Source organism: Crocodylus siamensis, chromosome 9 (genome assembly GCF_052110815.1).
Source record: "Crocodylus siamensis isolate JL-2025a chromosome 9, ASM5211081v1, whole genome shotgun sequence".
Lineage (NCBI taxonomy): Eukaryota > Metazoa > Chordata > Crocodylia > Crocodylidae > Crocodylus > Crocodylus siamensis.
The window spans coordinates 35,598,931-35,626,930 of record NC_143403.1 but is presented as its reverse complement, the minus strand read 5'-3'; the positions used below and the strand labels follow the sequence as shown (position 1 = coordinate 35,626,930).

The 28,000-nt window shown below is 43.0% G+C and overlaps 1 protein-coding gene and 1 pseudogene across 1 annotated transcript in view; one reads left to right on the top strand and one right to left on the bottom strand.

The window, feature by feature from the left end:
* The window catches only part of AMFR (autocrine motility factor receptor), a 47,121-nt gene that overhangs the window by 13,354 nt on the left and 5,767 nt on the right, over positions 1–28,000 (top strand). The window contains exons 6-12 of the mRNA XM_090062293.1: positions 167–299; positions 1,187–1,320; positions 4,472–4,582; positions 6,878–7,068; positions 8,185–8,288; positions 10,777–10,911; positions 12,084–12,167. Of these exons, the coding sequence (XP_089918419.1) occupies positions 167–299; positions 1,187–1,320; positions 4,472–4,582; positions 6,878–7,068; positions 8,185–8,288; positions 10,777–10,911; positions 12,084–12,167 (892 nt within the window). The remainder of the gene's footprint in view (positions 1–166; positions 300–1,186; positions 1,321–4,471; positions 4,583–6,877; positions 7,069–8,184; positions 8,289–10,776; positions 10,912–12,083; positions 12,168–28,000) is intronic.
* LOC149857312 (uncharacterized) lies at positions 16,253–27,304 on the bottom strand (annotated as a pseudogene).

The following is a 28,000-nucleotide window of genomic DNA, read 5'->3' as shown; positions in this document are numbered from 1 at the left end:
AAAAGTTCAGATTTGGACCCAGGTGTTGAGGAGGGGTAGGAAACAGCAGCTGAGAGGGAAAAAATGGTGATATTGATTAAAAAATATAAAAAAAAAAATGTTGGAGACCAGTCTCTACACTTCAAAAAAAAAAAAAACCAAAACCCATCAATGACATCTCTTCCAGTTACGTAATTCATCTTTGGGATCTCAACCATGAAGGAACATGGGAAGGCAAAGGAACTTATGTGTATTATACAGATTTTGTCATGGAATTAACCTTACTTTCACTGGACTTAATGCATCATATTCACATGCTGGTATGTAACATTGAAATTAACACTGAGGAAGACTTCATTATCTTAATATCAACCGTTCAAACCACGTACTCTTTAAATATTTAATAGGTTGAACATTGCACTGAGGCTGGCTAGATATGGAAATAAATGGAACTATAACGTGACTTCCTAGGTATTGTCTGCCTGCATAATTGGACTCCTTGGAACCAATTTTGGTTTGGAGTCTTTAACTGCCCTGTATAATTATCTGCTTAATAGATGTTTAACTATAAATTAATATGCCCTTGAGAAATGTCAGACCAAATTGTCAGCAAAACCAAATTATTTCTATTTCCAAAGGGAGACAGGAAATTGGTCTGAAGTTTGTGTTTTTTGCTGTTGTGAGTGCTTTGCAGTTTTCAGTGTGAATTTAATGGTGAATCTTTTGATCATGTTTAGTTAATCTTTAGATGTTGACTCGTCTGGGTGAAAGTAAAATAAATTCTTTAATACTGGCTTCTTTTTGTATTGTGCGAACTTGGATCATTCCTTTTCCTCTCAAGAAGCTGATTCAACTCCCACTGGCAGAAATAAATGTTCCTGCAACTGAACTGTCACTCTTGCCTTTTCCCTTCAACCCACAGTTGTAAAAAATGAATAGCTGTTTCTTTGAAAACATAACTGACAGGAAAAAATTCCTGTTTCAGTGTAACATCTGTTAATGTGGCTTTCTGTGTGTACCTGGGGGGAGTGGGGAATATACTTTTTGGAACAAGTGCCTGAAATTTGCAGAGCCCTTCAGACTCTGTAGTGCTTCACTTTTTTTAGGCTTAGTGACTTGTACGTGAAGTGTATTTTATGTTGTTTATGTCCTTCTCTTTGCTTCCCTGGCATTCACTTCTGCACCTTTCTTTTTTTTAAAAAAAAAGCTATTTGGCAACATCTGGTTGTCGATGGCCAGCCTGGTGATCTTTATGCAGCTGCGTTATCTGTTCCATGAGGTTCAGCGTAGAATCCGCCGTCATAAGAACTACCTGCGTGTGGTTGGAAACATGGAAGCCAGGTGAGCAAATGATGAGTGAGAGGCTCAAGTGAGTTTCAAATGCTGATTTAGATCCTGAAGAGAGAACCTCTTGATTAATACATCTTGTGTTCCTTCAGTGTGTATCATAGTTATGGGCTAGGAAGGCCCAAACTTGCTAAACCAGTTGTTAAGTTTTTATGCTTATATCATGCCAGTAGCAATTTTTAACGTTTATTTTGCCATCCTCTGTACTTATTTTGCCACCTGTCATGCTTATTAGAAATCTGAGTTTCACTTTTATTATAACATTGTAACCAGTAACTAAAGTTAAAGAGAATTATCCAGGAACAGTTATTTATAATCTTTGGGCTCATCTACATGTGTACTTCAATGTGCATTTGCCTATTTTAATGTACTTTAAATCGTCACAAAAGTGCTCTTTAGCTAATGCACATTAAAATAGGCTAATGTGCATTTTCTAGTACCTTACCGTTGAGGTACTAGATTTAATGCATATTACCTAAAGCACATTAATGAATGTGTAGATACACCCTTTGGCACTAGGGAAGGAATGAGAGGTTTAAAGTTTTAAATCCCAGTTGTCAAACTTTGGCCTTCTCCATGTTAGAAACATTTGCTGGTGTATCTAAAATAGCTTAAGAGCAACCTGACTAATCAGTACAAACCACTGCAGATAGTTGATAGTTTTATACTGAGCTTGGGTCAGTACGTTACCAACTTATGCTGGATCAGTATCTTAAACAGAAAGTTTTCCTCAGCCTTCAGTTATTAGGATTAAGCTATTAGGATTTGTCCATAAAACAGTAATTTACAAATGAAAGCTATGTTGATTTAAGCAAAGTTTAATCATGTCTAAGAGCATGTGTTTAAAGAATTATTTCTAGATTTATTTTTTTTAACGTAGTGTGTTTGGTATAGACAATGCCCTCATCTCAGGGCTAAGGCTGAAGCATCAGGTTGGCATGGAGACATGCATGATCTGAGAAAAGGCTGAAGTGCATTATATATGGGAACACTTTGAATTCACAGCATTATATATAGGGAAGTGCATGCAGAATATCATATCACCAAAGACTGGTTGATCTCTTCATTATTGTTACCTTTCCTTTTTCCTTTTATGGGTTTCAGTAAAATTCTTTACCATTTTGAATTCTGTGGATTTTTCACCCTTTTAAAAGAAACTCTGGAATTGAGGTTATACTAGATTTAAAATAGTGTCAGAATTCCAGAATAGTAGGACTGGAAGTAATAATCTATTGGAGTAGGATTAGGATAAGAGGTATGTGGATGCTCAGAATTCAACAAGGAGTCTCTAGATCTTTAATCTAACTCTCTCAGTTGGGCTATGGTGATAGTGATAGCAAAGTCAGTAATAGAACTCCTTCTTTATGTAGACTCAATCATTCACACCAGGGATCCAAGTGGATCTCACTATCCTTGAGGTGTGTTCATCACTAATTCAGAACTAGACTTTTAGGTCAGCTAGTAGGGGTGTGCGAGACAGGCCGTATTTGATTCGGATTCAGCCTGAATCGGGGACAATGATTCATTGATTTGGATCACTGTCCCCAGTTCAATTCGGTCAAATCCGAATCTGAAGATTCAATGCTGATTCAGAGAATCAGCGATTCGGCCATAGACACAGCTTTAAATGTTTTTTCTACATACTTGAGGTACCAGGTGCGGCTTGTGAGCGCTGCGATGCTGGGGCGGATGGAGCATCCCACAGGAGTGTGGTGGATGGACCCCCACTTATTCAGCGGCGAACCTGGAAGTGGACCGGAAGTAGTTCCGGTCCACTTCTGGGTCCACCAGGGAGCATGTGGGAGGGCCCCCCCCCCCCCCCGTTGCCTTGCAGCTTGGCAGTCAGCTGCGGGGTGTCCCCAGGTGCTCCTCCAGGCCCAGGATGCATCAACCACTGAGCCAGGGAGGTGGAGGGGAGCCCCCCAGCATTGTCCCTGGCAGACCTGGAAGTGCTTCTGGTCCACTTTTGAGTCTGTTGCCAAGTGTGCTGGGAGCCCCCTGCACTCCTGTGGGATGCTCCATCTGCCCCAGCATTGCAGCATTTGCAAGTTGTCTAGTACCTTGAGGTATGTAGAAAAAACATTTAAAGCTGTTATTTATTTCTGAATTGTTGAATCTTTCCGAATCTCTGAATTGAATCAGAGGTTTCCAATTCAATTTGTAGAGTTTAAAGGGTCTTCTGATTTGATTCGGATTCGGAGATTCAGCCACTGAATCAAGATGAATCTCTGCTAAATCAAATTGGGGACCAAGCTTAGCACAACCCTATCAGTTAGCTCTCAAGAGCGAACTTACTGTACCTTGGAATGATGTCTTCATACATTTTGCTCTGCTGTGTGGGATGTCCCTGAAACCAGAAGCAGTGTAACTGTGCCTGTACCATGCTGTGAGTGAGCAAACTGGCACTGTCATTCAACTGTGCTAATTAACCAGCCCACAGAACTTGCATGGAGATGGCTACTTGGGTCAGGAGACAGCCTACTGGGAGCAGTGTAGTGTGTTTGAGGGCACTGCTGCTAGACAAAAGAAACTTGTGGCCTAGACATGCTGCAGGCTTTCTATGATTTCTCTGCAAGACATTGAAAGATTCTTCATGAAACTGTTGGCAGGATTCATCACCCTGCCTGTGAGTGCTTTTCTTCCATAAAGTGACCTTACTGTAGTGTTGCTAATGTAGCATCCGCACAGAGGTTAGCTGTTTGCCCATGACATAAAAATGCAAAGTTTGTACTGAAGTGTCAAAAAAAATGCCTGAAAACATCACTTACACCTAAAAGAAAAATAATCTTCAAATTGATGTAAACAACTGCATTGGTTTTAAGAAGTATCACCTTTTCTTGAGCCAACACTGTACATGGGAGTTCTCAACCTAGTAATCAAGGCCTTAGGGAGAGTGAAGACAGGTCCCTTTTGAGGTAGATAATGCTGTGGTGCCAGAATTGTTAGGTGATAGATTCAAACTTTTTTTGCTGTTGTAATATGGTGTTGGGCTTTGGAAAAGACTGCAAACTACTGCTTCACCTTCTCCCAGAGGGCATGGTGAGTGCAAAGAATTAAGGTTTTTGGTGGTGGCAAAGAATTAAGCTAGTTCTGTAGCTGTATTGGGATTTGTGTAATCAATTACTTTGTCTTTTTTCCTTTGTAGGTTTGCAGTTGCAACTCCTGAAGAACTCGCTGTTAATAATGATGATTGTGCCATTTGCTGGGACTCCATGCAGTCTGCACGTAAACTTCCATGTGGGCACCTCTTTCACAAGTATGTATCTGGGGAAGTGGCCGTGTTGAATTGGTTGATTACAGGAAGTGTAACAGCATGATTTGAGCATTGCTAATTTGTTTTCCTTTATCCCTTATCCCAACCTCCATTCAGCCTTGCTTTTTGGATGCTAAAGAAAAATAGAAGGCAGGCAATACCCCAGCCATGTGTTTAAAAAAATGGGGGTTGGCTGTGGAGGCAGGAACTTAAAGATGAAGGTTGATTTACTTGAAGAGCCACTTAAATTCATTTTTTGTGGTTTATATGAGCCACCACCCTTTGTTAATCACTCCTGTGTCTCTTTTGACAGTTTAGCATCAAACCAAAGGTTATAATATGGGGGCTAATTTGTTGTTGTTCACTGCAAACCTTGTCATAAATATTTATCTGCCTTCCAGTAAGCCTCTAATGAGATAATTTGTTGCTGTTGCAGAAATTCTTATAAAGCTACAGAACCCTATGCATATTTAATCATCAGCCATGCACTTAAGAAACCCTGGCTCTCCTCTTAGGAGAAATGGTTTCCCATGTACCTAAAATGGTATCTCTGCATCTTCTTTGAAGCTAGATTAATCTCAGCTGCGTGAAGCCAACAGTTTAGAGAGGCAGCATGTTAAACTGGATTATTTAACTCATATGTAAAATAAATGATCAAATAAATTAACCTTTTTGTCTACTAAGAATTAATTTTCTCCTTTCAATTTATTTTTGATACTACCAGACAAAACATGAAGTATTTTCTCCTGTCCTCAGTTGTACAGGAGTGTATAGTCATTTATCCTGGGGTGTAAAAAGACAGCAGGGCAGATTCATATAGTTTAGATCAGCCTTGTGCCCAAATCTTACTAAATTATAATAAGAATTGGGCAACTACATCTTTTAGGTCTCTTTGAAAGTTCCATCTATAGCTCTTAAGAGAGCTTGATTTGAATTTGCTTTCTTAGCAATAGCTCAGATTTATTTGCTATATGAGCAAATAAATGTCTGTATTCAATGATGGAACAGCATTGGTAACATTAATGTGCTTCTTGGTGCATTCTCTGGAGGACCAAGTTGATGCAGATGTTTCACTGTATCCATTTTGGCCATTTCTAGCGTGTCCATTACTCTCTCATCTGCCTGTCAGATAGTTGTTTATCCAGTTTAATTAGACTGCATGAACCAGTGGACTTAGAACATTTGCCTCTGACTGGTAGTCTAGCATATTGAGCAAGTCACTTGACTGATGTCTACTTGAGTGTTACAACTTGTAAAATGGATGTTATATTTATCAATTGCTTCAATAACATGCAGTGAGATCCTCTGCTGCTGAACATTATGCAAGTACAAAGTAGACTAGAATGCTAAAATGTTTGAAGAAAGTATATTGAGCCTTTGTAAAAGAAAAACATTTTGAATGGAGAAAACTTCACGACTGGGTCAGTCCAGTCTCAATCAGGAAACAAAGTGCTTGGCGAAATTCTAAGTTCTGGAACTCCAATCTCTGTTTTTTTCAGTAGCAGAAGCTATATTAATTATTAGCATTTATGTAAAGGGCTCCCTGAATATGTTTTCACTTGCATCAGTAATTTTTTTTTCTGTTTATCAAGTTCTCATGCTCCATAACTATATGGATAAAACTAAATATTTCAAGAAAAACATTGAGGCAGTTCATTGGAGTGGGAACACCAGGCCAGTTGGTGAGAGAAACCTCCGGGGCAGAACCGTGCTGCTCTGGGCGGCCGTGTCCAAGTTTGGTGCCCCGGTGCCTTGTCAACCGGAGGCCCGATCCTGGCGGGGCCAGGCCAGGCGGGAGTTCCAGGAGCCCGGGCACGATTCCAGCTTTGCCCCGGTGACCTGCTTGGAAGTCGGGCGGGTCGGGAGCGGCTCGGAGGGGCCCAGCAGACTACCTTGAAGATTAACCAGTCCAACCACAAAATCTGCTTACTTGGTTATTATCACTGATGCTAAAGAATCATTATATTTCCCCTTTCAGGTAGAAATTACTTGCTCTGGGCTAGTTGGGGAAGTTGTATTACTAGCTGGCCAATTACTGAGGTTCTCTAGAGGTGGAGAGGGTTTGCTTGGAAGTTAGTTTACAGAAGCAAAGTACTCTTTCTTTGGTTGAAAAGACCAGGCAAGCTATAGTTCTGGTTGGAAACCTTCAAGGAATTTGAAACTGTCTCTGGGGTGTTGACATGCATGTGTTAATAAGCTAAATGGAATATACTGCCACCTGTCAGTCTACTCATGATATTGATGCCTTAGACAAGCACTGTAAGCTCATTGGTACTTGGTTGCCTTGTTTCTTGTCAGCTCATGCCTGCGATCCTGGCTTGAACAGGATACGTCCTGCCCCACCTGCAGAATGTCTCTTAATATCACAGACAGTCATCGGGTTAGAGAAGACCACCAAAGAGAGAACCTGGATGAGAACTTGGGGCCTGTGGCAGTAGCAGAAGGCAGACCCCGCTTGAACCAGCATAATCACTTCTTCCATTTTGATGGTTAGTCATCCAGGCTTTAAAGTTGATATTGTTCAGAAAACCTCCCACCAAAGAGGAGCAGCCTTCTCTGCAGGTGAATCTGTGTTGCAGTCTATGGTAAACTTAAATCAGGGGTTGTCAACTGGGGGTACATGTACCCCTGGGGGTACTTGGGAAGGCCCCAGGGAGGACGTGGTAGCAGCGTGCAGAAGCAGGGGTATTTAGGAAGCTCTGCTGCCACATGCCTGCACTCTGCCATGCCGCTGCTGTTGCTGTGTGCCTGCGCACTGCTGCATCATTGCTGCTGCCACACCATCGCTGTTGCCGCTTTGCGTTTGGCTGCCGGGGGGACCCTTTCTCCCCCTGCTTCACGTCCGGAAGGGGGTACCCACCAGAAGGGGTATTCTCCTTAAAAAAGGTTGAAAACCCCTGACTTAAATCATAGGAACCCCATTGCCCCCTTTTCATATTTAGGGGCGGAGTGTTGTTTCACAGCAACTCAGATGTGTACTTCCAAGAGTACACACAGACTTTAGAGAGCCCTTTTGTGTCTTGACTGCTATGGCTCCTCCCGTTTCCTTGAGTTCTACGTGGTTGGTTGACTGTTTTAGAACTGTTGTTTATTTCATGTGTTTTCATGTCCATTGGTAGAGCAGGACTTTCCTCTGTTTGTTTCTTTGCTCTGCTGACTGATCAGCATCCAGTCTTAAAAGGCTGTTTCTGTTGATGTCCTGTTTAGGCACGTCAATATTAGCTCCATTTAATCCCCTTGTACTAGACTTGGCCCCATCAGATCCTCTAGAGGTCTGAGAGAACTTGCCTTTAAAAGAAAGCTTACAAAGAAGTATTTCGGGTGAGGGGGGCAAGGGGAAGGACCTTCCAGTGGTAAAGGTCCGGGGCTAGGGGTGGGACTTCTGGTCCCAAGATGGCGACCAGGTGGCATGGTACCTGTCGAGGGGCAGGGCTACCCTTGTGACCCTTGATGGTTTGCCAAAACTCGGTAAGCAGCCCTCCGCCTGAAATAATTGCCCACCCTTGAAGTAGACAGTTGTAGAAACTGTAGTTTTATAAAAAGCTCAGCCGGAAACCACCTGTATTGATACCGGTCTGATCTTTTGGTTTCTTTCTTTCTTTTAGGTTCTCGTATTGCTAGCTGGCTACCCAGTTTTTCAGTGGAAGTGATGCATACTACCAATATCCTTGGTATTACACAGGCAAGCAACTCCCAGCTCAATGCTATGGTAAGCCTAGTTAATGGAGTGTACTCCTGTGCGTGCGTGGGTGTTTTTGTGTTGGAATGAAAGGGGTGTATGTACCTTGTTTGTTTTGTCTGGCAGATCTAATTTAGTTTAAATTATTTAGGATACTCTACTGTACTGTAGGATATGTTAATAAATGTTCGCTGATGTGTCTTGCAAAAGTAATGAAGTCCTTCTGATAGGAGACTTAACTATGCGGGTGTCTCTGCTACTAAACCTGTATAAGACTACAATTAAGTACAGTAAAAGCTTTGTTATTGCTTCTGCCATGTCTGGGGTGTCCCGCCACCCCTCCCATGGCATCGGCACCCCTCTTGCAGGCCCTGTGGGAAAGAGAGGCAAGCCCCGCACAGCCTGTTATGACCCTGGGCTGTGGGGGCTTGGCAGCGCAGGCTGCTTTGCCCTGGGCCGTGGGGGCTCAGAGAAACCGGAAGTGACATGGTGGGCACTTCCAGTTTCACTTTATCTTACAAGCTGGCATGCCGGTTAATTGAGCATGCCAGCTTGTAAGATGCCAGTTAACAGAACTTTTACTGTATTATTGGGTTTCCAGGCAACTTACTGCAGTAATTTAAACATTCACAGACTCTTCAGACAAATACCAGCTATTCCTTGTTCACTGGATATGATGACATTGGATGGATTTTGTCTAGGCTGTCTAATAATTTATTACATTTGTACATATGTTAATGTAATTTAGCATTGTCTTTTAAATTGCCTAATGCAGTGGTGCTCAATTTTTTGCCTCTGCAGTCCAGATGAGTGGCTTGAGGCCAGTCTGCAGGCTGGATTGGGTGCACTAGGATCAGGTCTTGTGCTGCTTCTGCCTGGCTCTGCATGCCCAGATTGGGCCTTGCATGGCCTTGAATGGCCCTCATGTGCTGCACTTGGGCTCTGGGGCCTTGTGGTACACCTTCCTGCCCCAATCCCAAGCGCTGAGATCAGGCCCAGGGGCCTTACAACACCCTCACCTGGCCCTGTGGTGGGATCAGGCCCAGTGCCATCCCGTGTGACCAATTTAGTGGATAGGACCATGGTGTCTGGCCCAGAGGCTCCCCATAAGTCTGGATATTTGGCAGCACCTGAGCAGTGTTACTGCTCCCCCGCCACCAGATGTTCAGACCCTAGGGAGCCCTGCAAGCTGGATGACACAACTCCAGGGGCTGGATCTGGCCCATAGGGTTTGAGCCCTTCTGGTCTAATACAAGGAAAAAACCCCTGTGTTAGCAAACCCAACTTTTATACTTTTTAATTGGAAAATTAAGCAATCTTTTGCTTTGTATTTCTAACAAAAACCTCAAGAAAGGATATTGAGAGAAACTGTTAGGGATTTAAAATGCTGAAGCTGCTGTTTTGGTCACAGACTAATGAAATAGGAAGGAATTATTATGTTTTACTCTTTGCCTGATAGTAGTTCTTGAATTAGTTCAAAAATACTTGCCATTGCGTGCCTTATATGTTATCCCTGTTCTCTGAAACACACTTTGCCATGTGCTTCTTCCCTTTCTGATCTTTGTAAAGATGTACTGATGCTGAAAGCGTTTGTAGAGGTTCTTAAATTTTTCTTCAGCCATAAGCGTTAATAAGATTTGAGACCTTTAAAAGCACATAATTTTGATTCCCCTCTCTCTTTGATTTCAGCTGCTCGTTATTTAAACAACTTGACATCCAGTGGACTGTTAGTTGGGTGTTTGGACTTCAGTCCATTTGAAAGTTGTTTTCTCTGGCTTTTATAAGGAGTTAAAACAAAACAATAACTGGTTGTAGTTTGAGAGAGATTTGCTTAATAAAACTGATGCTACTGATGCCTTGGTTTATCAGTGCCATTTCAGCCTTAGCCTGGGATTGAGTATAATGGTTTTGAAATGTGAGCTAATTTTTAGTCATTGAGGGATCATACCTGGTTATATGTAAGCACTTATTTAAAAAGACTTCCAGACCGTGTTCATGAGTCATTTGGACACCTGTATTTTTTCAGGGGAATAATCTGGGAATATAGTGCTTCAGAATAAAATTCTGATTGAAGTCAAAATTTTGCCATTGACTTTAGTGGAATTAATAATGTAATTATGAGCTTAGTTTCTTCTTTTTGCGTCTGGATGTGAGAATTACTACCAGTCTGTCCTGTAACATTTCCTAGTGCATTTGTCAAAGTGGCAAAACTACAGTTACCTGTCTGTAGTTTCTGGGGACATGGAAACTTCAGTCCCCTTCAAGAATGCCATTAAACAATATAACTGTTGTGGCTCTGTCCCAAAAGACAGAGACAAAAACTTGTATTTCTAAATCAGTCATGCAGTTACTGTAATTACAGTGTCATTGGAAATGGAATTGCGGTCACTGGAAGCAGTCTGGTCTATATAAACACAGGCTGGAAAAATCTGGGCTTCTGGGACCCCTTTCATTATGGAACTTTTGAGGCACTTGTGGTGTTCCAAATTTTAACATTATAAAACTTTGCTTTTTACAGGCCCATCAGATTCAAGAGATGTTTCCTCAGGTTCCGTACCATCTAGTTCTGCAGGATCTGCAGCTGACCCGCTCTGTAGAAATAACAACTGACAACATCTTAGAAGGGCGTATCCAGGTGCCTTTTCCTACACAGGTCAGGCATGAGATAATGTTTTGAACAGTGATTGTTTTTTTAAAATCGATGGCTTGGATTCAGTTCAGCTCTCAGGCACAGATGAGAGAATATATGAATGAATTGGGGCAATGAAATGTGTTGAATGTTCAGTTTTTCCTTGCTTTTGCACTAGCATAGGGTCTGGTCAACGTAGCATTATGATTCAGATTGCATCTCCATAAAAATTGGCATCTTCTAATGAAGTTTTAGACACCTCTCCAGTTGCATTATTATATTGCTATGGCATTTCCAGCTGATTTCTCTCTGTGTTGATCAGGTTGTATTATTTGGAGAGTTTACTGCAAATTAAGTAGTCAACAAAATAATAACCAGTTCTTATTCAAGATAATGGATTGCAATAAAAAAAACTGTCTGAGAGTCTTGTCTGTAAATGCTGTTTTGTATATCAGTGTTGAGTTATGCTGTATTCCATTTATATGTATGTTGGATAAGTACATAAGGGAGGCTGGGGTGGCGTGGCTGCTGAGGCACAGAGTTTATAGCTCAGAGGTTGCAGGTTTGAGGCCATAGCAGAAGCACTTGCAGCGTGGCCTATAAGATTCCAGTGAATCTGTGAATTCTGCTAAATGCCTTGTTACAAGGACCTGAAAAAGGAAAGGAAGTACATAATTTACCTAACAGCACAAGACATTGTCAGTCCATATTTTTTTCGCTGTTGCTTGTATTGTAACAAACATCAGTTATCTGCATGTCAGTTAAGTGCTGGGGGCTGGCTGAGTTTGACATCCCTGTTGTAGGGGTATAAGGTGGTATTAGAAATAAGGTAACAAACCTTAATGACACGTAAAAAGTTTAGCACAAGCTGTTTCTAAAGTTAGATTGTTTACGTCCTTTGGCTAAGTGCTTTCTCAGGGTCAGGACATAGCCTTTTCTATCTGAGGCCTATGAATTAAACAAGGTGCACTGTACCTAATTATGTACCTTCCATTCTGTGAGGCAGGAGGAGCACGTACATTCTTTCTGTGTCTTGGTTGCAGGTGCATGTCTTCTCATTGCTACCACAACTGTTTTAAGTGGAGTATAATATGGATGGGAGAGAAAGGCAGAGATTGAACATATTTGTATAACTTTGTGTGTGTGTATTTGCGGTTTACACATAGCATACTAAATCTGTGGTGCTTACCTTTCAGCGTGCAGATAGCATTAGACCTGCATTAAACAGTCCTGTGGAAAGGCATAATTCTGATCAGGAGGATACTGAAACAGCTACCCAGGTAACTTGGAACCTGTTGCACTTTAGGATAACAATTTAACAGAGAAATAAATTCAAAATAACAACACCGCTTACTAGCAAATGGTGCTCATAGGTGTCTTATTGCCAGTACCCCTATTTACACTGACTACACCATGTCTGTTGTAGAGCAGCCTTCCAAGGAGGTTTTTTTCCCTCTGTTTTGGTTGGAATTTTATTCCTTCCATTCTTTAGGACTGAGGCTATTTTCCTTTTAATGAGTAGTACCTTTTTTTCCTTCAGGTTTGGGAATTCTGTCTTGTCTCTGGGGAGGGGAAGCATGGGGAACCTGTGAGTAAATAGTAATCAACTGTGGGGGAGGGGGCAGATTGTTCCTTCCCTAGAAACAGGAGAAGCTTTTGCCTACGTATGCATAAAGGGCTAACTAAGGCCTAGCTGGAAGGATGGATCAGTATCTCCCAGTAGAAGAGATCTCTAATTCTTTTAAAAAAAAAAAATTTCTGATCTTGCAGTGGAAAAATTGAAATTTAACCTTTTTTTTTGCAGCTGTTGAGAATGGGAATTAATCTAAATCTAGAGCATCTTGTCCTTACAACCTTTAATAGTACGTGTACCTCATATGTACAAATACCCCATTTAAAATCAAGTTGCAGCAGCTCTCCATCAATAGACTCTTGACGTAGCATAGAGTTTTGGTTATAGTTAAAGCTCTGAAGGAGAAACAGAAAGGGGTTAGTACAGACAAGAGTTTCAAGTGGCAGTACACTTGAGTCTCAAAACGGTGGGAAGAAAATCTTATGCTGGATCTAACCCCTCAACTATTTATCAATCTTCTTTTAGTGTATTGATAAAATCTCATATTTTTAAGCATTAACATCTGCTTAGATGGTAGAGCATTATTTTACCAGTCGGCTCAGCCTGGGACAGTGACTGACTTTGAATGTTTGTGTTAAACTAATCTTCATGTTTTCTGGCCTCAGACTCAGACTTGGACTCCAGGTATGCTTTTGTTATGCTACCCATAAAGCTTCGTAGGTTGTGTTTGCTCATAAGGGCTTTAAAAAATGTACATTTCAAGGGTGACATATGTTTTGTGTTGATTTTACAAATGAGAAATGCATACACTTGACATGTTTGAATATAGAGCAAATAAGGGAATGTGTAATAGATCAGGGAGCCCTTCTCATCTTAGTGATGGGTTATGATTTCATTTTAGGTCTGTAGCAGTTAAAAGGTATTACTGCTGATGGCTCTGTGGATTATGTTAAGTGCTCTCCTATTCTAATGGATAGGTATCCACAGTCCAAAACTGGCTCTTGTGACAGCAGCCCTCAGAGGCCAAAACCAGCAAATGGGGCTTTGGAATTCAAATTTTCTTCTCAACCTCAATAAGCTTTTCTCTTAAGTCAGGATTGAATTCCAAGTTGCACAGTATAAAGTAAGCTGGTCTTGTTGCTACTTCTGTATCTATTATGTGCACTCAGAAGGGATGCTAATCTCCAGGGCTCTCAAGTCAGCATCTTTTTTTTGTTGCTTGCATTTAAACAAACCCAACTCGTTAACATCATGACATGTCATGACGGGGGACTAGATGACCCTTAAAGTCCTTTTTGATCATGTGGTTATATAATATCCATGGAGCGTTACATAAGAAGGGGTCTGCTTTGACTGGCTTTGGTTCCTGATGATGATTAAAGGGAAAATCCGGGGTGTGGTGGGGAGGGGGAAATGCAGCAGTATGGATGCACCCACTTTCCACCACTGCTGTTTTCTGGTTGATCCAGATGCAGAGGGAGGTCCAGAGCCACTCATGCCTTGCTTCAGTTGTGGGCTGCAGCAGTGTCCTCCTTCCAGTGCTTGCTCCTAGCCTGTGGAAAACACCTACAGGGCACAGGTGCTGGAAGGGGGAACCTGTGTGCTACCACCCGGCTGAGCTGGACTTCTTACATAGCTGCTCCCTATGGCTCATGGGTAGAGTGGGATGGAGTGGCTCTTGCCTTCTCCCTCCCCTCACCTCCCCAAAGTCATCCAGGGACAGCAGGAGTGGTGTTGGCAGTCCCCACTTCCTTACTGTGCCTGCTACCTGGCTGGATCTCTGATGTCCCCAGCCAACCTGGGGGCTCCATTCATCCCTCATCCTCAACCCCTTGGTCTGAGGGTTAGTGTACTGCACAGAAATGTAAAATTTCTGGAAATTTTGAAGCCATGAAAAAACCTGTTTGTTTGGTTTTTTCCCCAAGATCTTTTTGGGGGAAAAAAAGAAATTTTGGAAAAAATTGAAATATATGCAGTACTTATTTTCTTAGCACACTTCACAGATCTACTAAGTTCACTTTGCTACTTTAAGAACATAAAATGTATTATGGATAACATGGTTTGCTCATAAAATTATCATGTTTGGTATATATTGAATTTAAAAGTATAGTTTATTCAGACAATTACAAATTTGTTAACTGAATTTACTTTAAAATACTTTTAATTACTGTTACAAATGGAGCCACAAGCTTCTGAACTCTAAGGAACCTAGCATCTTGTATTTTTTGCCAGTTTATGAGAAGCAGGCAAAAATTAAAGTTGAAAATGGAAGAAGCCATCAACATTATAGTAAAACAAAGAAAGTTATTATGTGTTCTGGACATAGTCTCCTCCACAGTATCAAGCACATACAGAAAGCTCTCATTTTTAGAAAAAGACCTGAGAAAAAAGGGAACCCCCCACCCCTCAGACTCATTGAATACAAATTTTGCTACATGAAACTTTGTCTAATCAGTCTCCTTTCTGAGCTATCACTACCAGCAGTTTCTGCTTCTCCTGATTCTTCTGACCCTTTATTTTTATCATCTTCATGAACTTCTGAAAACTGAAGTTTTGCCCAGATTGAGACAAGCTTCTCTATTCTTTCACGCTAGTTTATTTCTTGATTTAGCGTGACCTGTTTCTAAACAGACCAGTTTCTTTCAAATGCTGCAGAAGATGGAGGAATCAGAAGCAGGTGAGAAACAAAAGGAGTCAGACGCTGTCTCGTGCAAACGCCTTGCCACCATGTTGCAGGAGGGATATGTTTGGCAGAGTCCCAGATTGCATTCCTGGATCAAATACCCAAAGATGTTCTATATTCTGCAACATTTGAAAGTACCTTTCCAACATGAAGTCCTAAGTGTGGTGGTTGTTTTGTAATCAAGTCAAATGCAGTAGCAGTGCTATCATCACTAACATTTCTACCTTTGAATCTTGGATCCAACAGATTTGCAGCTGCATGAATTGATTGGCAGCAAAATTCTTCCCATCTCTTTAAGCCTTTCACTTTTCTTTCTTCTGTACTTGTAAGTGGAGATACACTTAGGTTCTCAAAAATAGTTGATTTTTACCTGTGCCATTTGGTAAGGAATGTCTGACCAAAAAAAAGTGCACTGTCTGATTCAGATGCAGTGATTGCTGAAAAAAATGGTTTTAGAATCTTCAGGGAGTCTGCACCTAAACCCAGAAGACATCCTCATCAAGTACAGTGTTCCTTACACTTCTGGGTACTTCAAGATTCTCAGTTATTACTGTTGCTTGAAGAGCTTTGTTTTTTAGTAAACTTTCAAATGAGGTCACCACTCTACCCCATCTAGTTTTAATACAGTTTGTGTGTCACTGTTTTATTCTTTGCATTCTTTTCTTCCTGCTGCTTCTTAAAGATTGTAGCTACAATATGTTTTATAACTCATTTTGCTCTTCTATAGGTCTTTTGCAGTGTGTCCAAATTCATGAGGTCATTAAGAAGTAAGTTTAGCCCATGGGATCCTATTGCAGTAATATGTGGATACTAGCCAATTGCCTGTCAAGAATGACGAGGGGGGGAGTAGGCAGGGACAGAACCCCCATTCGGGCCCCCCTACACTCCTGCTTAGAGTCTGGGCCTGCTCCCTTCCTGCTCGCTGCAATAGTGGGGGGAGGGGAGGAGCAGGCCTGGGCCTAATGCAGGGGAGAAGCCAGGCCACTATGGCGGGGGGGGGGGGCAGGCAGCCAACCCAGCGGTGGTGGGGGGCCAGGAGGAGTTGGGGAGGGGGGTGAGGGAAGGAGTGGGCCCAGGCCTGAGGCGGGGAAGGAGGCCCACTCCTCCCCTCCCCCTCCAGTTTTCCCACCACCACCACCACCACCGAGGTGGGATGGCTTCTCCCCCTGCTTGGGCTTGCTCCTTCTCCACCTCCCCGCACTGGGCCCGGGCCCACTCCTTAACTACTGGTGCACCCGCTCCTCCCCCCACCACTGCCATATTGGTGCATGTCGGCCCTGCAGGTGGCAACGATGGAAGGGGGGAGGGGTGGACCAAGGCCAGCAGTGGCCTCACCCCTTCTGGAGTGTCCTGACCCTGCTCCCCACCAGCACTGCCGCTGTCACCTCCAAGGAGCAAGGGTGGGGGTGAGGGCAGCTCCCCTTCTCCCCCCCACTCCATCCCGTGTCCCCACCATGGGTCTCTTTAGCCTGGAAAAGTGCAGGCTCAGGGGTGATCTGATGGCCACCTATAAATTTATCAGGGATGACCACCAGTACCTGGGGGAACATTTGTTCACCAGAGCGCTTCAAGGGATGACGAGATCGAATGGTTATAAAGCCCTGCAAGACCGTTTCAGGCTGGACATAAGGAAGAATTTCTTTACTGTCCGAGCCCCCAAGGTCTAGAACAGCCTGCCATCAGAGGTGGTTCAAGCACCTACATTGAACACCTTCAAGAGCAAATTAGATGCTTATCTCACTGGGATCCTATGACCCCAGCTGACTTCCTGCCTTTCAGGCAGGGAGCTGGACTTGATGATCTTCCGAGGTCCCTTCCAGCCCTAATGTCTATGAAATCTATGAAATCATGACGGCACTCTGTGTCGCCATCTCCTATCCGAATGCTTATTTGCACTCTGATTGGCTGTTTCAGTCAGCCAGTCAGAGTGCGAGTAAAGCGTTATGGGCAGACAGACTGACAGATTAAGGCTTTTATAATATTAAAATTTATCCATTATGATTTCCCATGCTACTTTTCATGTTACGTGCATTGTCAAGTCAGCAAAGCAGATTCCCAATACTGTTCCCAATCTTCTGTAGGACTTCACATATTTTACTACTGATATACTCTGCAGTATGCCTGTTCTCTCCTGTTTCAGTGCTTTGTTTAAAAAAAAAAAAAAAAAAAAAAGGTTGAGGTGGTGTCATCGCAGAGTTTATGATTCCTTCTGCTCACTCATTTGTCCATCCATCTGTAAGTACTGCAAGACGCTGCTTTGGGGTTTTTTTGTTGTTTTTTTTGTTTTTTCCTTGCACAGATTGCATTACACGTTCATATTCTGACTCTAAAAAGAGGCTTGCTCAAAGAATGCCTTGCTGCAGGACCAGGGCCAAAGGGGAAAGATGTGCATGAAGAGTTGTTTCTTAAGGACACAAACCTTGAATCACAAAGAAAGTCCATTCCTACGCAGAGAAAAGATAACTGGCTGGGAAGCCCTCTTGGCTAAACAGGGATATCACGGTCCTTTTAAGAAAGAGGCTTATAAACAATGGAAGCTTGGAGTGGGCCCCAAGGAGGACTGTTCCACAATGGCCTGCATTTACAGGGAACAGATAGGACAGGCTAAAGCAGCAGCCAAACTTAAATTAGCAAAGGGAATCAAGGACAAGAAGAAATCCTTTTTAGGTACATAGGGAACAGGAGGACAACAAATGAGAGTGTGGGACCATTACTCAGCAACTCAAGAGAGCTGGTTACTGGTACCCAGGAGAAAGCTGAACTCCTGAATGACTACTTTGCCTCCTGTCTTTCACCAAACCAAGGGGAAAACCACGCCAGGTAGAGTAGAGGATGAGCATGGTAGGAATAGGCCTTCCTACTATTGCCATAGAATCGGTTTAGGACCAGTTAAAAAAAAATAGACATATACAAGTCAGCGGGACTGGATGATCTTCATCCAAGAGTGATGAAGGAGCTGGCTGAAGTCATTGTGGGACCCCTGGAAAAACTCTTCCATAACTTGTGGCACTCTGGAGAATTCCCTAAGGACTGGAAGAGGGCCAATGTTGTACCCATCCACAAGAAGGGCAGGAGGGAGGACCCAGGTAACTATAAGCCAGTTCACCTAACTTTCATCATAGGGAAAATCCTAGAAAGTTCATCAAAGAATCTATCTGTGATAAGCTTGCAGAAGGTAAGATTCTGAATGACAGCTAGCATCGTGGGCAGGTCTTGCCTTACCAAACTCATCTCTTTCTATGACCAGGTAGCTTGCCACTTGGACATGAGAGAGCAGGTTGACATTGTATACCTGGACTTCCAAAAGGGCTTTGCTCTAGTATCCCACAACAGCTTTGTGAGAAAATTGGAGGATTGTGGGCTTAACTCTGAGACAGTCAGGTGCCTGAGAGACTGGCTGCAGGATAGGACCCAGAGAGTCGTTAGTGAATGGATCTGTGTCATCTGGGCTAGAAGTGGGCAGCAGTGTCTTGCAGGGGTTGGTGCTTGGTCCAGTACTTTTCAACATTTTTAACAATTTGGATGTGGGGGTGAAGAGCTCACTGGCCAAGTTTGCAGATGACATTAAGTTATGGAGGAGCGTGGTCACACTTGAAGATAGGCTACAGAGGCAGGCTAGCAAGTTGGGTGGGTCGGAATCTGATGATGTTCAACACTGAAAAATGTAAAGTGCTCCACGTAGGGATGAGCAACCCCCAACACGCCTGTAGGCTTGGCGGCACCGAACTGACTGGCACCGCAAATGAAAGGGACCTGGGGGTAATAATAGACCACAGTATGAATATGAGCTGGCAGTGTGATGTTGTAGCCAGTAGGGCAAATAATACTCTGGTATGCCTCTCCAGCAAAACCAAGGAGGTGATTCTTCTGCACTACTCAGCACTGGTGAGACTGCAGCTAGAGTACTGCATCCAGTTCTGGGCACTACACTTTAACAAGGATGTGGATAAGTTTGAGAGAGTCCAAAGAAGAGCCACCCGTATGATCAGAGTCTTAAAAGGCAAGCCATATGAAGAAAGACTGAGGGATCTGGGACTCTTCAGCCTGAGGAAAAGAAGACTGAGAGGGGACTAGGTAGTAGCTTACTGCTACACTAGGGGAGTACATCAAGGGCTTGGTGAGCAACTGTTCACCAGGGCACCTGAGGGGAAAACCTGGAGTAATGACTGGAAGATCGATTCAGGTTCAATATTATAGAAAATTTCTTCACAGTTGGGGTGTCCAAACTGTGGAATAAGCTCCTCCTTCCAGAGGTTGTGCAATCACCTACCCTAGAAATCTTAAAGAGGAGACTAGACAGTTGCCTTGTTGGGGTCACCTGACCCCCAGTTATCTTTCCTGCTTGGTGCACTGGACCTGATGATCTTCCAGGGTCCCGTCCAGCCTTGCAATATATGAATGTCTGCTGGGCAAACGGTATTATGGTCTTAGTAATTTAAAAGCTTCCAGTATTCATTTTCAGTTATTGACACTGGCGTCCCAGAAGAATATATTGCCCTTGCAAGAGCTTGGTCAGTTTTTTCCTGATCTTCAGGTGTCATCTTGTCTACAAGTTAAGCTATTGAGTCTTTTGTATGTAGCTGGTTGCACTGTTTGCATGGGCTACTGGTGTCTCCTGATCCTGGGGGTCCCCTCGCGGCCGATCACTGACTGGGGCGAGTGCCGGGCTGGGTTTCCTAGTGGCTGATTGCCACCTCCAGCGTAAGTGCCAGTGGCAAACCCAGAAGTGCTGCCAGCGCTTCTCTTGGCACCCCCACATTCTCAGGGGGGCATCAGTGGTTGCCCCCCATGAACTGGCCAGTGAAGGCCAATCTCATGGGGGCATATGCCTCCCCTATGCATCATCTATGAATATTTGGTTACTTGAGAAAGTTGATTGGGCAACCCTTTGTGATGCTGGTGTTATAGAAAAAGCAGCAGCAGTAGGAGGACTTTTGGATCAAGAATGTTGGAAAGAGCTACCTGCACTTTCTTCATCATGATCTACCTCCTCCTCACTTACATCCATGAAGGATTTTTTTAATGTCTGCTGGACACTTCTTACATACAAGGATGTGTTTGGTTATCCTAACAGCATGTGGAAATGCATGTTTCATTTGCTGGTATTTGCAAATCACATTTTTTCCCCTCAGAATGACTTGCAGTGTGGAAATGCTTCCATGTGCCAGAAGTTGATCGCACCATTTTTCTGAGGGAGAAAAAAGAAAAATGTAATTTAGTGTCTAGCTTGCATATATATACACACTAAGCTACAGCATATACAAATTTAGTAACGGCTAGAGGAGAGGTCTCCTCAGAGTTGACTGTGAGCAACTTCCCTGCCCTGCAGCCCTCAGCTCACTGCTAAGGTTAGGTGATTTGTCACAAAACAGCGGATTATTGGGAATTCAATTATGAATTACATAGGTTATAAAAAATACTAATGCAGATAAAATATAGTTTAATATACTGAATTCAGATAAATTTAAACTCTTACTTTTCAATAAAGAAATATACTTTCTTTCAGCTTGTTTGTGCTGCTTCTGTACTTCTATGGATCTCAAGGTCACAGGGCCAGGAGGAGGCAGGTTCCTTCCAACTCAAATGTTTAGACTTGCTCTGTCTCCTTTCCTGAGGCTTTTGAGTAAGTAGGGCAATAAGCTCCTTGGTTCTAATCTCTACAGGAACGAATAGATGCTGCTGCCAGCGTACACTCCCTGTGCTTTGAGGCCTAGTCAGGACGGGAGCATATCCACCAAGCTCTAGATCAAAAGTCAACAATAGAGGAAGTCCACAAGCAAAGAAGGAACTGAATCCTTCTTCCTTCTCTTGTGAAAACGGCAGTGCGCCGTTGGGGCAGAAATGCGTCTTTCTCTTGTGTTTGAGAGTTGTGTTGTACTGCTTGTCCTCGGTGTACAGGAATTGTAATGATCTGATATTGTAGATAGTCTTACATAGTTATTAGGAAACATTTTGGGGGAGTGAAGGGTAGAAATATATGAACACCTTATCTTAAACATTTTATTCATCATTCTAAGAGAAAATATTTCATAAGAGGTTTTTTAAAATGTTTTAAATTTTTTCCAAAAAGTTTAAATTTTTCCAAACTTTTTTTGGGGGGGGGGGCGGAGGAAGTCCTCAGGAAAAAACCCTGTTTTTCCCCATTTTTTTTTTTTCTGGGCCTTCACATCTCTAGTGCTGCACCCTCTTTTAGTAAATCCTGGATCTCTTCATGCTGATGACCAGGTCCATGTTAATTCTTTCATCACGTGGTAATGACCCAGGAAGAATATCTGTGACCAGTCCCTTTAAGTTTTGAGTTTTCCTTGATGGGATCATATATACAACATAGCCAGCTTTTCAGCCAGATGCATTGCCCTGAAACCTGAAATTTTCTTCATCTCCAGTTTCATTCAACCTTCCACTCCTCACTAAATTCAAAATTCATGTTCCTCTGCAGCATCCAAAATTGTTAATCTTCCCCCTCTGACTCTCAGGATTTATTTTTTATCTGAAATCAGTGTTGTGAGGGAATTGGCATACTTTAAAGTATCTGACTTTGGTATGCGAGAACCCTCCTCTCTTCTTGTGATTCACTATAATGTATATTTTAAGGAACTTGAACAAGAATTCATGGAAGATTAAAAAAGCTGACTTGTTTTGGGGGGTTTTTGATGCATGCCTTGAAATGCTAAGTGTTTTTTTTTCGTGGAGTACTTGTCCTTTCTAAATGAGCTGTGATTAGTGTACATCAAGTTCTGCACCCAAAATCACGGGCCGCTTTCAAAAATCTCGACCATGCTTTCAATCTCTTTGTCAGGTGCAATGTGGAATCTCTTTCTATGGCACCATATCAAATGTCACATAGCATCAGTCAAGGATAGAATGCTCTTCTCCCTCTTTGCTCAACACTTTGTACATTTTCCCTTTTTTTCTGGAACACGTCATTCTAACCAAATTCTCTAAGCTTACACTTTCCTTCACTTTAAAATCAAGCCATGTAATTTAACAAGGTCATTTAAAGGGATCTTTGTTTCTCCAGCGGCAGGTGTCTTTTAGGATTAGTCATGAGTTCTGGGGGTCTAGCTTCTAAGCCCCAAAGGGAAAGTTTTGAAAACCCTTTAAGGGCACAGTTAATCTGTCTTGAGAGTGAAGATTTTGGTAAAACCGTAGGCTGCCTATACATGTGCTTTTTGTCATTCTAATTGGAACATGTTGGAGCAGATTTGATTTAACTGAGACTGTTCAACTTCTTAACTAGAACGCTGTGGTGTTGCCGCAGTGTCGTGTATTAAGCTCCTGTGCGTTTTTTAAATGGCTATGGGGTGCTTTAACTAAACCATGTTGAATGGGGTTTAGATAAAATGTCCTACAGCCATTTTTAAATGTGTGGGGGCTTAATACATGCAACAGTGAATTGTTTTAATTAGAGTGGCTGCCTGGGAATCTCTTTAGTTAACGCCTCCCACACACATACCTCCAAGCATGTATATGGTTAGTCTTGGATAGGTGCTACAGAGAACCCATCAGCCCTTACAGAAACTCTTAGTGTAGTTAATTTCTTGAAGTCTGCAAGAGGAATAGATTCTGAATTGTGGAAGTGGCTACACTTGAGAATCTGGTCTGACTTTAGTCTTGCCATAGTCTATTCTTTTTGATACAATACTAGAATGGTTGAGAAGTTAGTTGTGACACTAGCTTCCTTCAAGAATGGTAGTTCAGCTGTTGCTGAAGGAAGAGTTATCTTGATTCTGATATTCTTGCCTGTCTTCCACCCTTTGGTTTTTGAGTAAAATTAGAGAGAAAATTGTGGTGGGATGATGTTTCTTCTGCCATTTTGTTTTTGCCTGGGACTCTTATAGTCTCTCTCTCTTTTTTTAATTTAGTCCTCACTGACATGGCCTGTTAAGCTCATTGACTGGTAATTTTTGTAACTGTGGGAGGAGAATCCCAAACTGATTTTTTTTTCTATAGCTGCTATCTTCTGATACTGGGATTGTGGAGATTCACCTGCAGAGCTTGGTGGAATAGATACTAGAGAGCTCTTGTTCTATCATCTGGGAGATTCCAGAAAGTTAGGTAGAGCAACTGGTCTCCTGCTCCAAGGCTGTTCCTGTGAGTGTCCTACAGCACTCAGTTATGTCATCCCTCTGCCTCAGTTGGGGTGGGACTCAGTGATATATAATCCCCCTCCATATTGTTACTCATACAAAGTCATGTTTGCATTTCAGAGAGCATTTATTTTATTTGAGTTTATCGTGTTACTGTTATTATAACTTGGCTGCTGACATTTCATGCTTGATTCACTTTCGATGCATTGTCACTTGTTCTCCAAAGATGTTCTGTTAGTCAGCCGGGTCCACTGATGTGTTCCTTGGTACAGACATAACTTGACTTGTTTTGCGTACCAGCTGTTGAAATCTGTGCCTTGCACACTTTTTAATGTTGATGTTGCTAGTCTCTTGAGGTTTCTGCTATCAGCACACTGCAATCAGCATGTATCTGGATGATAAAATGGACACAGTGAGTGAATGTGAGTCACAGCAGCTAGGCTGTAGAAACCGATGTGGACCATGTGTTGCCTCTTTAATGCATTACAGTTGTTAGGGCAGTCTGCTGGAATGGCAAATGATAGCTAAGCTTCTTACTCAGGCCTTTGGCTTAGGTAATGTACTTCTTGAAGTTGCCATGTTTAGCTCTGACCAGCAACATCTTTATTTAGAGGGGACCTGATAATATATGACAGAGCATGGTGGGAGAACACTGTTGACTTGCCTTACAGTGGTTTAGTAATGTCATGGTTCATCAGCTCAGTTCTCACATGAGCCCTGTAGGTCAGCTGTCATGTGTAGTGAGATACTTCAGGAGATGCCAGTAGTGGCAGTTGAGGTAGCTTCCTTTATTGATGAGCAGTGTTTGTGCAGCTGTGAACTGGTCCTGCAGCTGGGTGGGAAAGCTGGCAAACTCCTCCAGATTTATGACTGTTCAAATTTCCTCTTCATTGCCATCTTCTGCAAACTATACTTGAGCATACGGTGTTCTTAAAACCCTTTCCTGGCACATTCACTTCCTTAGAAGCAGTCTGAACTTCACTATTACATCAGCATGCAAATGTGCCCCAGAGTAGGGCTCCATAGGGAATCCCACCTTCAGAAAACACTAAATATTGGGGAGTATCTTTTTTAATCATCTCCAAGATCATCATAAAACATGGTATAAATATGTATGCTTTCAGACTACATAGGTAAGCAGCAGTTCTTGGTTCCATTGCAGTTTTCTTTTTTGTGGGGGGGGAACATGGGGGAGGGGAGGCTACCACTTTAATCACAATAGAGTCCAGTAGCTTCCCACATAAATTAAATTTCTAAGCTCACACTTGCAGGCCTTATGCAATGTTTTACTCTTTCCTTTTGAGCAGAGAGGCTCTGTTTGGTGAATAAGTGTCATCATGATGGAACTCCATTCTCTGTTCTTTGAAAGAGTGAGTGACTTTTGTTAGTCTGAAGACATGGAGAAGGCAGGGTAGAGTTACATTTAACAGACTAAGATGCATAAGCTTTTGTAAGCAACAGCTTGCTTTGTCAGATGCTATGAAAAGACTTTCATGTAAAAAGTCCTTTTGCAGCATCCACCAAAGTAAACTGTTGCTTAAGAAAGTGTATGCATCTCTGAATTAGTCAGTGTATAACGGGGTGGCCTACCTGATGAGGCACAGCCAGATCAGGAAGAGGGCACAGTAGCAGATAGAACAGGAAGCAAAAGGCAGAGCAGCAAATTGCTCAATTTGCTGTTCTGAGTAGGGAGCACAGGGCAGGGAACAGAAAGCAGAGGGAGGGTATGGGACTGATCTGTGGGACATCTGCCAAAAAAATTGGGCCCAACTGCTCTGTAAGAGGTGACTCTACCCTGCCTTCTCTCAAAGACTGGATTTGTAGTGTTCCCTAAAAGGGATGGCTTCTAAACAAATCTGATTTCCTTATACAGTCTGTCGCCTCCTGTAAGAGATGTGTTTCTCACTTTAATTTCTTTAGTCTTGAAGGGTATCTTGGCAGGCCTCTGGAGAGATGTAGCTACTAATGTTTGATCGTCAATAATTACACATTAATGACTTTGAAGGTTGGGTTCATGTCACTAGACATGTCATGCCCAGGGATCCTGGTTTTCTCTGGTAAAAAAAAACAAACAATAAACCCCCCCAAAAACAACAACCCCCCCAACCAAACAACCCCCAAAATCCGTTATTAAAATTAAAGGTCCCCCTCAGACCCCCACCGGCCTTGATGGTGCCCCTCACTTCCCCCTCCACAGCCTTCCCAGCCCTGAAGAGGTGTGCCCCTCTTTCCCCTGCTCATGTGTCCCTTGCCCCCCACCCATGGGCCCTGGCCCCTCAGCCTTGCCGGAGGGGGCCCCCAGCTGCCAGGGCTGTGGGGCCAGGGGCTCAGTTCCTGCCTCCAACAGAAGGCAGCCGCAGCAGAAGGAGCACTAGTTGGCTCCCCCACTGCTGCCTGCTTGCTGCGGGCTTGGCGGGGGCAGGGCTGGCTCCCAGTGGCAGCACACACTCCTGGGAGGCAGGGGGGACTTGTGCCCCCCAAATCGGGGGGGGGGGCAGGGGAAGGCTGGGTACACACTGTGGGCTTTTGCTCCTGGCCCTGCTGCCCTCCCCCAGGGCCTCCACAATGCAGCGTGTATAACTCAGTGTGGCAGGGCATAGTGGGGCTGTGCAGGAAAACTGCTTGCTTGCAGCAGTTCCCCCCCATGCACTAGGATGTGGGTCCAACTGTGGCTGTGCTTCTTCTGCCCCCCAGCCCCTGCTTTGTGGATCTGAGCATTGCTGACCCCTGCTGTTTATTCCCTGCACCTGTTGGCAGCAGTAAGGCCTGGGGGCAAGTTTTAAGCGGTCTCAAATAAGTTTAGCTTTAGCTTAAGCCCCCACCCAGAAACCTGGGACAACTAGATTTAAACTGGATGAACAAACTCCCTTGCAAGCAATGTATCAACAAAAGCCAGGTTTATTGCAGGACAAAGGGGAAAGTTTCTCAGTTACTCTGGGGAGTTAAAATATAGTTGCAGGATTCCAGCCACATTTTCAGCTTTCTGACTTTGATGCTGAGCACTAAGAAGAACCCCAAGTTTGGTGAAATTTCTTTCCACATCAAGTGAATTTATAGTGAGTTGCAGGAGAACCACTGCATATTTTGTGGGTTGGGAATGCAGTCTTCAACAGCTGTCCACAACTGAATAGGATCCTCAATATCTGCAAACCCATCTTTGACCATTCCTAAATGCACTGGCCATTACATGCTACACTCCCTGGGCAGCTTTAATTCTGATTTCATAGTTTTGTAATCTATACAAACAGAACCGATTTGTTTAGGATCCAGTGCTCAAACAGTGCAGAGAAAATCAACTGCTGGCTGTTTACTTTTCATGCTGTTCTGTCTCAGTTTATCAGCAGCACTCTGAGCAGCTGTGGATCCTCTCACATTATCAGTTGCTAAAACAAGATGCTTCAACCACAAAATTAAATCCAAGATAGTGTTGTACACTTTGTGTACTTGGTATTTCTGGAAGTATAAAAAAGTCCGGTGCTGTCACCAGGCTTCCACAGTTCTCTGCAGTGTACTTCATTCACATCATTGTGCAGGTCTGCTACTGCCAACAGGCTGGTCAGTTCCTGCAGAACAGCTGTATTCCCTTGTTCTGTTGGTTCAAGTTTCACGAACCCATGATTAGAGCCAGGAATACTGTGCATGGTACTTGACGCAATTGAACCATGTGTTCCACGTGGTCACAACTGGTTCTGGTGGAAATGCTGGTGAATCAATATTCTGATCCTCCAAGTATCTCAAGAATCATGCATGACAGTCTGGAGCTTTTACTAAAAGTGACTTCATTAAAGCAACAAAGCGATCCACTTGCTTGAAGGTCTCTTGCCAAGTAGTTCCTGCCAAAGCAACTATATGTGTATAGCAATGAATATGTACACAGTTTGACCACAGCCCACAAAGCACATTGTTCCAAGCCTTCACCATGTAGCTTGCATTGTCTGTTACAAATGCCAATATTCGCTCAAGCGGGATGGCAAATTCCATCAGACAAGAAATTGAGCAACTTGGCAACTTGGCAATTTCTGGCAAGTGTATTAAGCAACAGTTTGAAACATTGTGGAAGATGGAGCTTGCTTAATTGGATTGTATCTATCTATTCTTCCAAGTTCAGCCTGCTAAGTAGATACAGCTCACAGCAGTAAACAGAACAGAGAAGGCTTTTGATTTATCCGGCATTATAAAGTTGCATAGAGCTTTTCAATAGGCGTTTGTGTCCAGTGCGCTGAGTGCAGAGCTGTGAGTGGAACTCCTGCACCAGTGGTACGAGTGTGATGTGAAGGTCCCATTCCAAAGAGAAGCAGGGCACAGAGATATGTAAAAACAGTGCTGTTGATAGTTGGTTTAAAATCTCTCTGACAACTCACTAGAGTTTATTAGTAACAAAACAGGGCCTCATTCCTCAGCTCTGTCTCAGTGGCAGTTTGCATGCATTTGGTCTGCAGGACTTAAAAAAACAAAAAACAAAGTTAAAGTCATGAGATCCAAACACATGCTGAATGCTAGTATTTACAGTGTATCAGGATGGAGTGGCCACTGGGGCTATTACTCAATTTATTAAGTAATCTACTGTGCCTTTTCCCTGGGGTTTTCTGTTTAGCTATTTTCTCTGGCTACCATATTGCAGAGAGAGGGAGAGTCCTCTTATTATAGCAATATTTTTGCCTTGGCTTTTTAGTTGTATCTAAAAATTTAATTATTTATAGAAACACACAGTTCATTTTTAAATGGGGTTTAAATGAGAGGTTTGCATCTTTGTATTTGGAAATTGTC